This window comes from Egretta garzetta, unplaced genomic scaffold (genome assembly GCF_000687185.1).
Source record: "Egretta garzetta isolate BGI_Z169 unplaced genomic scaffold, ASM68718v1 scaffold383, whole genome shotgun sequence".
NCBI classification, from domain to species: domain Eukaryota; kingdom Metazoa; phylum Chordata; class Aves; order Pelecaniformes; family Ardeidae; genus Egretta; species Egretta garzetta.
In genome coordinates this window covers 1,138,414-1,153,910 of record NW_009259100.1, presented here as the reverse complement: position 1 = coordinate 1,153,910, position 15,497 = coordinate 1,138,414, and the positions used below count along the sequence as shown (strand labels likewise).

The 15,497-nt window shown below is 42.1% G+C and overlaps 1 protein-coding gene across 2 annotated transcripts; it reads left to right on the top strand.

Annotated features, from left to right (window-relative positions):
- The first annotated feature begins 1,569 nt into the window (after positions 1–1,569).
- POU1F1 (POU class 1 homeobox 1) lies at positions 1,570–15,375 on the top strand. 2 transcript variants are annotated; one of them, XM_009635198.2, is made up of 6 exons: positions 1,570–1,711; positions 4,516–4,581; positions 6,607–6,852; positions 8,673–8,837; positions 10,299–10,359; positions 15,162–15,375. In XM_009635198.2, the coding sequence occupies exons 1-6, from the start codon at positions 1,570–1,572 to the stop codon at positions 15,373–15,375; spliced, it is 894 nt and encodes a 297-aa protein (XP_009633493.1). The 2 variants fall into 2 exon arrangements, with proteins under 2 accessions (XP_009633493.1, XP_009633491.1); XM_009635196.1 differs by having other exon boundaries at positions 4,432–4,581.
- Positions 15,376–15,497: the final 122 nt, after the last annotated feature.

Sequence of the window (15,497 nt, the reverse complement as noted above, 5' to 3'; positions counted from 1 at the left end):
AAATTATTTGTGGTATAGAAGTATATACCATTTGAGAACTGGTTATAGTCTGTAGGGTGTTATAAGGCAATGTCATCATTGTTGACTTCTGTCCTAGTTTTCTTCAGTGCCATGCTCTGATATGAGAATTGAATAGGTTCCAAATACACCCTTAGCTGAATGAAATGCTAGAGTTTAAGACTCAGTTCTCACTCATTAGTCAGCATACTCATGAATCCACAGACATTAATATATATTAAGCCAAGCCCAGAGTAATACAGATGGCAGTTCATTTGATGACAGTATCTTCCATAGTATTGCAATGATTATGTTAAAGCTTTTGTACATTTTTCAATGTACATGTACATGTATCAATAGTAGTTATGAGTGTAGAGCCTCACCACTGTTAAAACACATGTGCAATTTGTCATATACAGTAATTCTGAAATTTCTCAACAACTTCAGACACAGCCTTCCCCAAAACACATTTACAGATACTATCAATGATCCTGCAGAATGGCTCAATGCAATACCACTTTTTTTGCAATAATTGCTGAAAAATGACACAATAACATGTATGATTGCTCCCGTATCATAGAATCATAGAATGGTTTGGATTGGAAGGGACCTTAAAGATCATCTGGTTCCCACCCCCCCTGCCATGGGCAGGAACCCCTTCCACTAGACCAGGTTGCTCAAAGCCTCATCCAAACTGGCCTTGAACACTTCCAGGGATGGGGCATCCACAACTTCTCTGAGCAACCTGTTCCATTACCTTACCATCCTCATAGTGAAGAATTTCTTCCTTACTTCTAGTCTAAATCTACCCTCTTTCAGTTTAAAGCCATTATCCCTTGTCCTATCACTACCTGTCCTTGTAAAAAGTGCCTCTCCAGCTTTCTTGTAGGCCCCCTTCAGGTACTCAGAGGCTGCTGTAAGGTGCCCCCAGAGCCTTCTCTTCTCCAGGCTGAACAACCCCAACTCTCTCAGCCTGTCTTCGTAGGACAGGTGTTCCAGCCCTCGGATCATTTTTGTGACACTCCTCTGGACCCGCTCCAACAGTTCCATGTCCTTCTTATGTTGGAGGCCCCAGAGCTGAATGCAGTGCTCCAGGTAGGGTTGCCTTCCAGAAAATTGTCCAGATGAGATTTTGGGGGCAGGTGTTAACTGTGGAAACCTACTTAGTATTAAACGTACCTGTCTCGGTGCTACCGACTTTGGAGACGATACTTTTATATTTTTTTTTCTGGCCATTGTTCTTCACAAAAGACCTAATTGAAAATATCTGTCAAATCGTGTCTCTGGTTTCCCTCTTCTTCCCTCACCATTAATTGGACACGTATTGTGTTTGTGTGGGAAGGAAGGAGGCTCTGTAGCAGTATAGCAATATTGCTGGGAAAAGAACATTAAAATGGATAAAGGGATTTCCTAGTGGTATAAATACCTGCACACGACCTCCCTGTGCTCTGGAGCCCTCCTGTATATGTATATGCAGGTAAAAGCCTGGAAGAGATTTGAGCAGCCGTTAATCACGCAGGATCTGTTCTGTCAGAAAACAGGGGCAAGTGGCTCTTTTGCCTGTTGGAGGGTATGACTTGCCAAGCGTTTGCTTCATCTGACACCTTTGTACCCTTGAATTCTGACTCTTCGCCCTCTCTGCCTCTGATAATGCATCACAGCGCTGCAGAGTGCCTGCCGGTTTCTAACCATGCCACCAATGTTGTGTCTACAGGTACTTTTTAAAAATAATCTTGCTCTCAGTAACTCTCATTTGTAATGCTTTTGGATGATAGGTGTTCAAGTTCTGCAATACTTAGTGTTTGGTATCAATTCTATGTCAGATTGGGACTACGTTAAAGTAGAAACATTTTCACAAAGCTCTGTGTGATGAGTGAATCAGGACCGCCCAAATGTTTGTGTTTTAGCTAAATTTGTAGCTTTCTCTTAGTTTGTTACAAGATTAGGCTCAAGTATTCTACCAATTCATTAACTGAGAATGGATTCAAACCCTGTCACAGTTGTTATGGGTGTATAGTCTTCAATTACAAGTGTCATGTAAATTAATGGAAAGTTTGTTTATTATGTAATCACAATTTAAAATAATATAAATTGCTTTAAATAGGAAATGTATATAAAACAGGTCAGGTCTAAATATCATTTGGGGAAGCTTTCAGGAAGGAGAAACATTGCTTTACAAAGCATATTGTATGCTGCATCAAGACTAAGATTTAAGTGGGATGTTCCAAATTGGTGGCAGAAGTCTCATCCGTATTTTTTACTTTTCTCTATTTGTGTATATAATCCAATTAATTGCATTTGAATACTAGGACTATATAATCACTAAACTACCTGAGAGAGACACAGCAAGAGAAAGAGATTTTTCTTGCAGCCTTAAGCCTGCAGAAGTGGGATTCTGGAATACAGGAATCGTTGATAGAAAGCTTTCAGAAACAGAACAAGAAATAGATTTTATTTATTTGAAATTGCATTAAGGTAACAGTTTTATTTGGAGTCTTAGCGAGAAACTACCCTTCTCCTGAAGTGCATTGGTAATAAAACATTTTAATACTAAGAAAAAGCATGCAAGTAATGAAAACTAGGCATCGGTGAAAGATAACAGGATCTTCTACATTAAGCAGGAGACTCAAAATATCCGAATGCGGCTGTTGGTTAGCAGTGGTAGTAGGGAATAGGAGAATTTAAATTTTGTATGCGGCCAGATTTTAAGTATCTGTATCATACGAATATTTTCTAGATTCATCTGATTCATAATAAAAGCTATATATGGTGACAGCCAGCCAAAAGCATTTGCTCATCTGCATCAGATTTGGGGTTTGATATTTTGTAGTTACCACCCAAGAACAAATACCACTGTGGTCAGTGGGAATTTTGTTTGCAGGATCACATTTAGCAAATGACCCTGTGAGAATGAAGCAGTGACAGAGGGTGCTAACTATAATGAGTAAACATTTACAAACTTTGTACATAGATTCAGAAATTGTAAAAAACAATACCATTCTGGTGAAAGCATCTAAGGAGAATTTGTTCACAAAGTAGACATGAAAGAATTTTGAATAACGGCTTATGTTAAATGTCAAAATTTTTTTAAATGTATGTGACAATTCTGCATCACAAAACAGCAGTGAATATACTTCTGCTCAAATACTATACCATATCATAAAGCTGATGTTCTGCAGTATTGTCAATGCTTTAATTGTTATTATTTAATTTAAATAGCATCATCCTCACTATTTAGTTTTAAATCCCTATTAGCAAGTTGAAAATGTTATTTTTACGCATAAAAGTTATAGTCTATGAAATGTGAAATAATAGAAGAAAAAAAGAGCAGTAAATGCTTAGATCTTATCTCAACAGAGAAGTTGCATTGCTCTAAATGCATTAGTATCATTAATGAAATCTTTATTTTGGGTACATTTATACTAGCATAAGCATGCTTGTTTTAATAGATTTTATATCTGCATAAGTGTATCTAAACAGGACACTTTACTGTTATAATTACTGTTGTAAAAAACAGCAATTCTAATCCCTAAATAATGATATTGTTTTGAATAATTAGAATGTATGCTTTGAAGTGCAGTTTTACATACCTGAATGTTCACAAACATGAATTTTTAATCTTATACTTTCTATAGTTGTTAGAGAGGACAGTATATACATTTGTGTGCTTAGTTATGCATGAGAAACAGACGTATCTCTCATTTTGCATTCAGTTAAAAATTGCCTGATGCTTCAGGCACTGGCGATTACTGAGCACAGACCTGAAAGACCCCTCTGAAAACACTAGAGAGAAATTAATTCTGTGTTTGATGGTGCTGCTGATGGAAAATGTTGACTTAGGCCTAACTTTTTAGAAGAGCCTAAAGTCTATCATCCTGTTTTCCTACCACCCTGCCAAAGCACTCTGAAAAGTTTTTGGTGGCTTGGCACTTAAGGAAATGTGACTTCTGGATGCCTCAAACCAAATGTCCCAAACTGCTGCTTTTGGAAACCCAAATCCTTCCTTGATGCCTGTGTTCACTGTGGGGTTTGCACAACAGTGTAGCAAATCAATTTTCTGGGAACATAGAGCAAGTTTTTATGTAAGATTAAATGAAATGGTGTGTGGAAGTTGGGTGGGGAAGGGAACGTCTCTCCTCCTGGAGAGTTCAATGTTTCCCTTGCTCAGCAGTATATGTAAACCGGGTTATGTCCATAGCTTATACTAAAAACAATGCACCGAGACCACAGCATGACCATTTCTGGTCTTGGCTCAGAGTCTCTCTCACTGGCAGTCTTATCTGGTGCAACCTGGCCAAGTGTCTGGGCTTCCAGCAGTGTTAGCCTGATGGTTATGGCCCAGAGTTAAATGCTTACTGAATGCACACAAAAACTGCTGTGTCTGTCTCTGAACTTAAAGTCTGTGCCTTGAATCCTCCCACATTTTCTTACCAGTCCTGTCTGTTTTGTCTTTGATCCAAACTCCTATATGCTCCCGTATCCACTTTGCCATGACAACTTTGGGAAACACTTTGGCAGGCCTTCATTACTCTGTGCCGTCCTGCCATTATGGAAATCAACCGTCTACCTATGGGGTGATGGCAGGTAAGAGACATACCCTCAGCTGGGTGAGCATGTTGATTTTGGTCAATTTTCCTTTAGAGGGACTGATTCAAGACAGTTGCTTAAAGAAGACAGGACCTGGGGTTAAGGCACTAGAAAAGGGGCTAGGTTGTTAGGGGTCCGTGCCCAGAGTTTCTCCAAACTTCTGCATCTCTCAGCAAATCACCCTGTATCTTATTTCTCTCTACATAACTGGGACAGCGCTGCTCTTTTTGCTCACCTATGCCCACTTTCCGTGGTGCTCATCACTTTTTGAGGGACCAGGAGTGATGTAGCTGATATATGAGTGTATTACCAGTGTACTACCCGGGGTGATGGAGCCCTGACTGGAGCTATGATATGAAATGGTGGCATGATGGAAGGATAGCTGAATTCAGCAGGCAAGATTGTATAGATGATTGGGGATTTTTACACTCAAGAATGTATGCTAGGAGTTACACTCAAGAATGTATGCTAGGAGTTGCACTCAAGAATGTATGCTAGGAGAGCATCCTGCTCTGTTTTCCCTGTCTCAGGCTGAGTAAGAAAGAGGAACTGTTATTCTACGCAAGTTGAAGCAGCAGTGAATGAGATAATGCAATAAACCAAATTAACACAACTCCTAGGAAAATCAAGCTCAGCATTTTATTTCACTTAGGATGAAGGAAATATTACAGTAAGTCAGCATAGATGAATAAATCTGCATAGGGAATTTTACGGATGGTGAGTAAGCTTCCTTCCCTGGGTGCAAATGTCCAAATGCTCGTATTTCATTGTCATGTATCTATTGCAAACATTCCTGACATTGTTTAGATCCCCAGGAAAAGTCCATAGGTATTAAACAAAAGGTATTGTTCAGACGTTCATTTCGTTTCATTCCAAAATAAATGCACTGTCATTTTTCTTTCTTTTTTTACCCTTACTCCTTATTTTAGGCATCAAGCCTGCAACTCCAGAGATGCTATCAGCAAGTCTCTCCCAGAGTCGCATCTTGCAGACCTGCACTATGCCACATCCCAATGTGGTAAATGGTGTCAGCACCTTGCAAAGCAAGTCCTTCTCTTTTCTTTCAGTCTTTTCCTTTATTTTTTTGAGAAAATGTTTTGTGGTTATCCTGTGTGAAGCATATAAAGTATTCCTATGGGGTTAGAACCTCCAACATGGACAAGAGCAATTGGAGCAGTGAAGACAAGAAAAGAAAATAGAGGAAGGGGTGGGAGGTTAATGAAGTTCTGAGTTCTGCTACAAAGTTTTGTGTAATTTAGAAAATTGGGAAGGATGTCCTCAGAACTTGGAATTTACTGGCTGCTCCAGATACACTGAAGGGTGTTAACATTTCTCCAATTATTTTTTTTTCCCCTTCAAGTCAGAGACTCTTTAGCTCTATGTACAATATCTAGCAAAAAAACAGCCTTTGCTCTTAACTGAATCTCCTTGTTAATTCTGACATTTTTGAACAAAAAGTAGCATGAGATAGTTTTGTTTTGTCCTCGAGCAATTTCTTTTTAAGCCAGAATAATCATTCTGAATTTGTTCTGGGGTTTGATTTGTTTTTTCTTTGAGCTTGTACCTGTGTATTTACTCAAATTTTATGCTGAAGCTAAACCAAGATAGTATCTTGTCTGAGCATCAAATCGTGTTTACATGTGAATGTTATTTGTAACAGAAAATAGAGAGTGGCACATTTTAGGTGACTCAAAATGACATAGATCCATCAATCTTTTTGTGCCACTTCATTCCAGCTGCAGCCCTGGATTGTTATTTAAGTTTGTACCATTAAGTATCTCATTTAAGTGCACCACAGTTTGCTAAGAAATAGGATGGCTGTGGCCTGTGAAAGTGGCTGCTGGTTGGTTTTCATGTATTGGGACAAGAGAGAGACCGTATCTCCTATCCTCACTCTTGGGTACTTCCACATATGTTATATAATAAATATTACAGGCATGGATTACAAGATGATGAAGGCATGTTTCTATTGTGTAGCAGTAGGGAATAACTGTACTGAGTTTTCTTTTTGGTGTTGCTCAGGTAGCCTGACCCCTTGCCTTTATAAATTCCCGGAGCACGCCCTGAGCGCCAGCTCCTGTGCCCTGGGCCATGGCTTCACGCCCATGCACCAGTCCCTCCTCACAGACGATCCCACCGCCTCAGACTTCAAGCAGGAGTTCCGCAGAAAAACCAAGTCTGTCGAAGAGCCCGTTGACATGGACTCCCCTGAAATCAGGGAACTGGAGAAATTTGCTAACGAATTTAAGCTGCGGAGAATTAAGCTGGGTATGTGATTATAGCTGCAAAAAAAAGGCTGAAAAATTCTGAAAGTGAAAGCCCCATTATTTCCAAATGTTTTATGGTCTAGCATTTTCTAATCATAACTCTAATCCTGCTTCGCACTGCCAGACTTTCTCCATTCCTAGAAGACTTCCACAGAATTAATGAACTACAGCTTTTTGCCTCTTAGTACACAGAAAGAGACTCTAAATTTTCCTGCCCTTAAATTATTTGTCTTAAGTGCAGAGAAAATTACTGCTGTTCATTAAATTACATGCGGTAGCAGGTGCATTATTTTGCACGGCCCCAGATTTTCTGCAACTTAGGACAGCACATGCTCTAACCTCTCATATCTGTCCTCTTCCCCATGAAGTGTTTCACCTGATGGTGCAGTGTCATTTTGGTATACAAGATGGGTGACATCCATGGCAAATCTTTCATATCAGTGGGAAGCTTCTCCTCCTGTTTTGTTTTCTTGTGCCAAGACACAGGTACAGAGCAACTGATACCTTTGTTGCTGTCTGGTAACTACTGGGGCTGATGGGAGGTGGATTGCATTAGAGGGTCTCCGGTGAGGTGCTTGTCTTCTGCTGGACAATCTTAGCTGCGACAAAGGTGGACTGAGCCCTGTCTTTCTCACCTGTAGGGGATAGAGGTACATTGCAAAGTCAAAGCCTGTCTCACCCTTGTATGAACTGTGCCATAGAAAAATAACATCCAGCGCTGCAGATTCAACCCACTTACAGATGTTGGGTACTCTGAATAAAGAGTTGCAATTTTTACATTATCACTTATAGCACCACATTATATCGTTACAAAATAGGGCATCCTTCTAGCTTTATAAATGTAAAAAAATTATAAGGTTATTACAGGCATATATGCATTATCTCAACAGCTAGAAAGCTACTGTGTTCCATTTGGAGTGTAAAAATAAGGACTGAAACAAAAATTTAGGATTTAAAATAGTATTTGCAACTTGGTCAGTTTTGCTGTATATCATGTATTTAATGTCAGCCATACCATTGGAAAAGTTTGCTAGGCCCCACGCTGTTAAGCACTGTAATTATTAATGCATCTTCATCCTGAATTTGTGAGGGAACAAAAACTTCCTCTGATGCAAACAAATGACACAGAGCTTGTAAGACGGGGCTTAATGCTCTGACGGGAAAAATGCAGTTTACACAGGAAAACTAATCTGAGGGTGAGCTTTACAAGGGAAGACAGAGTTAATATGGGCTGTGGGTCTGAGGCTGAGACACACAGAGTTAGTGCAATCAAACTGGAGGTAAAAAGCTGCCTCATGAGACATTCAGCATCTAAAGAGATCCTGCCTGTTCCAGCGCAGAGGCAGAAAGGGAAGGTGATGAGCCAAACCCCTGAACATGGTGAGTACGTATTCAGAGCACTGAGCAGGGAGCTGCAGCTACAAAGTCAGTGTCTGGATGGAAACCGCAGCATTTCTCTGGTCGCTCAGTTTTTGCAACAAATAACAGGAGACCAGCGGTGCCACCAGGGATTAGTTTATTGACATTGCACCATCTATAGAAAGAAAGATATAGGGTGTCTGGATCCTTCTCAAATGCCGAATCTCAGAGTGTGAAACTCCACTAAATCAGTGTAAAACTCTGCTGAAACCAACAGGAGACTGAACACATCTCTGAGGTGAGCTCGGAGTCAGCCACGCAGACCTCTGCAGAAAGCCCATCCCAAAGACACTGCAGGCACACCCTATTCATAAGAGTTGGCAGTGAAGGGCTAAGCATCTCAAGGAAAGTAATCATTTCTAGAAAGCTCCAAAGTGACTTTCTTCTCTTAATTTTTGACAGGTTATACACAAACCAATGTCGGAGAAGCGCTGGCTGCTGTGCATGGCTCTGAATTCAGCCAAACTACTATTTGCCGGTTTGAAAACTTGCAGCTGAGTTTCAAGAACGCATGCAAACTGAAATCGATACTGTCCAAGTGGCTGGAGGAAGCAGAACAAGTAGGAGGTAGAGCACTGAGATCTTCTAAATGTTGATTTGCATTTAAACCAGAATCCTATATATATGTTGAAGGACTAATACATGTCTTCCCTAGACTAAAGTTCTTGTTTTACCAGCTTTAAATACTAAGGTGTGCTTATATTATTTTGTTTTTTTTTGGGGGGGGAGGGGATGGAGGAGTTGGGTGAGCAAGAAGGGGCATGAAATGCATGGAGGAGGGTACAGAATAGCAGAAACCTCTCTTGGAATTAATTTCTTTCAGTCCCATCCCAGCAAACTAGCTGTCCTCCTGTAGCATAGGTCAGAGCTGTTACTAGGATCTGCAGGACAGCCCATTCAGCAGTTTATGGGGGTTCTTCACTAGCAAAGGACTCTTCCAACCTCTGGCATATGAGATGTGGCCATGGAGGAAAGGATTTGAGTTCAACTGAGGTAGTGGTCTTTAAACCCTGAAGAAGAACAGCACAGCACAGAGGGTTTTGATGTGATCTTTTTGATGCTAGAGGATTCCCGTCCTTTTGCCCAGTTACTTTCCAGTTGCAGGAAGAGTCACTGGGCAAAGTGTACTTCAGAACAGGTTGGTTGATTTAAAGGAAATGGGTTGCCTTAAAGAACGGCCTTTTCAGCTGGATGAATTACGATGCTGGGAAGCAGTATGCCTGGAGGTGACAGCAAAAGCCAGGGCTACGACTGTGCAGCACTCAGCTAGCATGGGAAGAAAGAGAAGGTGATCTTAATGCTACCTTTTGGATTTGCCATTGTATTCACTAGTAGGAAATGCTGTTAAACAGCTGCTTCTGCCACACACTTCAGTTTCTTTTGAACCAAATGCAGAAAGCTTCCTTTCCCTGTAACTGCACTAGAAAGCGGAGGCTCTCCTAATGTGGCTGGCACATTGCAAGAATTGCTTGTGCGGGGGTTGTGATGAGTACCTGACCACCTGAGCAGTGTTGCAGGCTTGAGCTGCAAAGTAAGATCATGTGTGCAGGCCTCTGAGAAGCAAGGGGGTGCTTGTCTGTCAGAAAGTGGTGTGGAAGAGGCAGATGAATAAATGGGGTTGGGGGCCGAGGCTGTTTTTCTGAAGAAAGAGGGTGTGGTAGCCAAGGGGGATGGAAATGGACTCCATCTCCCTAGACTGTACACCGCAGGGTAGGAGGAAGAAGATTTGTCAAAGGAGGGGGCTGAAGTGCAGCTCTGCAGGTACATAGGCACAGAGCCAGTGCTGTCTGCAGCTTTACTGGTGGCACACCATTTTTGCTTATAACCATTTATAGCTGGAGGTAAAACAATGACCAACCATCTTAAAGAAAGAAGTGCTCCTATGTATGGTGCTGCTCTTATTCAGTGGCATTATCTGTTATGCTTTCTTCTGTCTTCAAAGAAGGGAACTTTTTTTTCTGGAGATTGTGGTTGTTTTCCATTCTCTGTGGAACATAACTGCCAGGTTTGGTTTTGTTTTTAATACAGCTTTATACAATGAAAAAGTTGGGGTGAATGAGCGGAAGAGGAAGCGAAGAACCACTATTAGGTAATAAATACTTCGGGCGTTACATGTTAGAAACCACTTTGGCTAAGATGCTTCTTTTTTGGGGTTCAAAATCAAAGTGTTCTTTTCTATTAATTAATCTCTATAGCTAGTGTTTCAAAATGTTTCACTATTTTGAAACATTCCAGTGACAAGTAACAGCATAACCCTCCAAAACCCAATTTGCTCCAAATATACTTTTCCCTATTCAAGACTTTTTTTCAACATATGACAGTACACTTCAATACGAAAATATATTTTATTCCACTTCTGCCCAAATTTTATGATTTATATATAGTGAATAAGGTATCAGAGCACCCTTGCTTTCATTTTGGTAGGTTCTACATTATACCAAAATAAATTGTGTTATTTTGCCAGAGAATTGAGTTCTGGGAAGTGGGCAAGCACTTTTACATGTAATATTTCACCCCTGTCCCTATCCTCTGTCACTGGATTCTTTGATGTTCCCAAAGAAACACTTTAATGACCTAAGGGGAAAAAAGGGGAGGTGTTATGGGAACTTCCTTCACCTGTTTCTCACATCTCTGCTGGCCAACATCTACCATCTATCTAGCCTCAACTCCATATGGAAATCAAGTAGGCTGGTAAATCATATTACAAAAACAATTACCGTAGGCAAAATGAGAACATGGGGTATTTCCTTCTCCTTTAGATATCCCAGGCTCTTATAACGTTTGGTGAAGAATTATTCACTCAGGGGGGCGCCAAGGAGTGATAATATTCTTCTACATTAAAGGATTTTGGCTGCCTCTGGGCACAATTCTGGTGCTGTTGGGCCCTACCTGTTACAGTGAAGTGCCAGTTCTTTGAACAGGGATCATTCCCAATGTGCAGTGCCACCTCCAGGAGATGTAGGCTGCTCTGTTGTCCCACAGCCACAACATGTTCCTTCTCTCACTTTCAACTTGAGATTTGTTTTTTGAGTCAGAGAACAGTTTAGGTTAGAAGGGACCTTTAAAGGTCATCTAGTCCAACCCCCCTGCAGTGAGCAGGGACATCTTCCACTAGATCAGGTTGCTCAGAGCCCCATCCATTATGACCTTGAATGTTTCCATCTACCACCTCTCTGGGCAACTTGTTCCAGTGTTTCACTACCCTCATTGTAAAACAATTCTTCCTTGTATCTAGTCTAAATCTACCCTCTTTTAGTTTAAAGCCATTAACCCTTGTCCTATTGCAGCAGGCCCTACTAAAAAGTTTGTCCCTATCTTTCTTATAAGCCCCCATTAAGTGCTGAAACACTGCTATAAGGTCTCCTCAGAGCCTTCTCTTCTTCAGGCTGAACAATGCCAACTCTCTCAGCCTTTCTTCATAGGAGATATGTTCCAGCCCTCTGATCATTTTTGTGGTCCTCCTTTGGACCCACTCCAACAGGCCCATGTCACTCTTGTGCCGAGGGCTTGTGGTGGTTTGACCCTGGCTGGATGCCAGGGGCCCACCAAAGCCTCTCTATCACTCACCTCTTTAACTGGACAGAGTAAAGTAAATCAAAGGGCTCGTGGGTTGAGATAAGGACTGGGAGAGATCATTTATCAGTTACCATCATGGGCAAAACAGACTCAACTTGATTAATTTAATTTATTATCAATCAAAATCAGAGAAGGAGAGGAGAAAAACTGCTGAATCTTAAAACACCTTCCCCCTCCACCTCTCCCTTCTTCCTGGGCTCGACTTCACTCCCAGTTTTCTCTACCTACTATCCCCCAGCAGTGCAGGGGGATGGAAATGGGAGTTGAGGTCAGCTTATCACACATTGTCTCTGCCGCTTCTTCTTCCTAGGGAGAGGACTCTTCCCCTGCTCATGCATGGGGTCCCTCTCATGGGAGACAGTCCTCCACAAACTTCTCCAATGTGATTCCTTCCCACGGGATCACAGTTCTTCACAAACTGCTCCAGCATGGGTCCATCCCTTCCACGGGGTGCAGTCCCTCAGGAGCAGACTGCTCCAGTGTGCGTCCTCTGTGGGGTCACAGGTCCTGCCAGCAAACTTGCCTCGGTGTGGGCTCTTCCCCCATGGGTCCACAGTGTCTTGCCAGGAACCTGATCTGGCGCAGGCTTCCCATGGGATCACAGCCTCCTTCCTTTGAGCATCCCCCCTGCTGCGGCATGGGGTCCTCCATGGGCTAGAGGTGGATATCTGCTCTGGCGTGGGCCTCCATGGGCTGCAGGGGGACAGCCTGCCTCACCATGGTCTTCACCACGGGCTGCAGGGGAATCTCTGCTCCAGTGCCTGGAGCACCTACTCCCCCTCCTTTACTGACCTTGGATTCTGCGGGGCTGTTTTCTCTCACATCCTCTCACTTATCTTCTCTCTCCCACTACTGAGCCACAGCCAATTTTTTGCCTTCTTAAATACGTTATCACAGAGGCGCTTCTACTGCTGCTGATTGGTTTGGCCTTGGCCAGCGGCGGACACAGGGAAAACTTCTAGCAGCTTCTCACAGAAGCCACCTCTGTAGCCCCCCCGCTACCAAGACCTTGCTACACAAACCCAATACAGGGCTTCAGAACTGGATGCAGTGCTCCAGGTGGGGTCACACCAGAGCAGAGTAGAGGGGCAGAATCACCTCCCTTCAGCTGCTGGACGCACTGCTTTTGATGCACCCTGGGATACAGTTGGCTTTCTGGGCTGCAAGTGCACATTGTTGGCTCATGTCCAGTCACTCCATCATAGAAGCCACGAGGTTGGTCAGGCAGGACTTGCCCTTGGTGAAGCCATGCTGGCTGTCTTGAATCATCTCCCTGTCCTCCATGTGCTTTAGCATAGCTTCTAGGAGGATCTGTTCCATGATCTTCCCAGGCACAGAGGTGAGGCTGGCAGGTTGGTAGTTCCCAGGGTCCTCCTTTCTACCCTTTTAAAAAATGGTTGCACTGTTTCCCTTTTTCCAGTCAGCAGGCACTTTACCTGACTGCCATGACTTTTCAAATATCATGGAGAGTGGCTCGGCAACTACATTGGCCAATTCCCTCAAGACTCTGGGAGTCATATAGTCTTTGATATAAGGAATAAAATGAAGATGTGGTTTCTCTCTGACTTTTGAATTAAGTATTCCTCTGAGGAGATGCTTCTCAGTTAGGAGCAAATTTGGGACAGGAGATATTTCATAGCTCATTTGCTCATTACAGAACCTCACAAGAGATGAAGCTTTACTCTTGGGAGGCCAGTTTCTCCTCTCAGCTTCTCTAGAAGCCAGTAAGGACTTGAGCAGCAGTGCCAAGACCTTGCCCAGTTCATGCAGTATGGCCTGCATGAGAGCTGTGAGTTGGGAGCATCTCTGTCCCAGGTGTTTTCCCCTGGTTAGAGGAACCCACTGAAGACTTCATCTGATATTGTGGGGTTTAGTGTTGGTTTTTAACAGCTATTGAGAAAATCAGTCCTCATATTAAGCATTTTTTAATTATTCCTGCTTTTACATCTAACCCCAGTGCAGTGGGGTTGTCAAGGGCACAGATAATTGATGGGATGTTCAGGACCAAATCCCATATAGAAAGAAAATATTAATTGTTCCTTTGAAGGTGTATAGGACCTCAGTTTGGAGACCTGAAACTAATCAAGGAGATGGACTATCTGAACTGCAGCCTTACCCTTAGCAATCCTTAATGGACATTTAGAGGCAAACTGGATGTAAAACAAAAGAAGTCCCACAAACTAAATTAGGTTAGTCATATCCTGAGCAAAAACTACTTAATTTGAATTTGTGGAAGCTATTTTATTTTATACTTTGATCAAAGCCTAAGAAGCTGTTAGTCAAAAAGAATGCTGTTTCTATATTTCTGTGTGTGCAGAACACCATGCTATTAACGAGGTAGTTTTGGTACCATTAATAAATATTGCAAAATTGACCTGTAAATGAAAGACCAACAACATATGACAGACGATGTAATGAAGGAACCAGAACTCCAGCAGATACGTTGTGTATTTCTGTAACAGAAATACCTGCACCTCATTTCCAGGGCATGAAGTGCCCTCTTGTGTCCAAAGAAATGACAGCTACCGCTGAAGCCGGTTCTGGATGCGCCCTGGCGGCACACAAGCATGTCACAGATATTCCGTGCTTGCTGAGAATATGTAACACAAATGGGAAGCTAATTCTATCTGACAATAAAAGACAGTAGTCTTAACTTATTTTGTTTATTGAACCCCTCAACTTTGGTCACTGCTGACTCTGAGGAATAGACTGAGACAGACTTTTAGAAAGTGTGATGACTGCTAAACCAGCTTGCCATAATCTCTGTGATTTCTAAAAATACTCTAGAGTCGTCTCTGTAACAAAATGAGATGCAGAACTTGATACAGCATACAACATTTCCCAAATTGTAAGCGATGGAGCTCTCGCCCTTTGTAAACCCAAATGATTTGATACAACCAGGTAACTCCACTAACATGCATTTGCTGAACCTCTACGACCCTGCTGTGACTGGGGCAGAATGGGCAGTCAGGCTTGTTCCAATTCCTGTGATCCCATTCATGTCTAGCTAGTAGCTCTATCTCCTAGAGAACATCAAGAAGCATAACTATTTCATGGTTACCACTGAAATTGCACCAAACTTGATGCTAGTTTTGCCTTAATTTCTCTGTGCTGAAATTCGGCATGATGTGATGCTGTTCATGTCAGCAAAGAGCTACAGGATAAGCTCTGTGGGTTTCCCTTACGTAGAAAAAGAGTAAAACAAACCAGGTCACTACCTTCAGTGCTCTTACCTGACCCTTCTCCTGAACTAGTGGTGAAAGCCTGAATGTGTCAGACAAGTTTTTAAAAGTGAAATTTTATCCTTTTATCCAGTATCGCTGCCAAAGAAGCCCTAGAGAGGCACTTCGGAGAACAAAGTAAGCCTTCTTCACAGGAAATTATGAGGATGGCTGAGGGGCTCAATCTTGAGAAAGAAGTTGTGAGAGTTTGGTTTTGCAACAGAAGACAAAGGGAAAAAAGAGTGAAGACAAGTTTACATCAGAACGCCTTTAGTTCTATTATCAAGGAGCATCACGAATGCCGGTAAAGTTTTTCCATGTCTAGATCTGGATTTCTGTTTTGCTTTTTTGTAAATACTGTAAATACTATGTTGTTTAAAAAAAAAAAAAAATCAGTAAACCACTTGTTTCTCTTACAAGCTAGCCAGCT

Excerpts from the sequence above, each read along its gene's own strand:
- POU1F1 (XM_009635196.1), top strand. The coding sequence starts at position 1,570 with ATGACTTGCCAAGCGTTTGCTTCATCTGACACCTTTGTACCCTTGAAT. Across the intron at positions 1,712-4,431 it reads CACCAATGTTGTGTCTACAG|TCCTGTCTGTTTTGTCTTTG; the intron begins GTACTTTTTAAA and ends TTTTCTTACCAG. Across the intron at positions 10,360-15,161 it reads AAGCGAAGAACCACTATTAG|TATCGCTGCCAAAGAAGCCC; the intron begins GTAATAAATACT and ends CCTTTTATCCAG.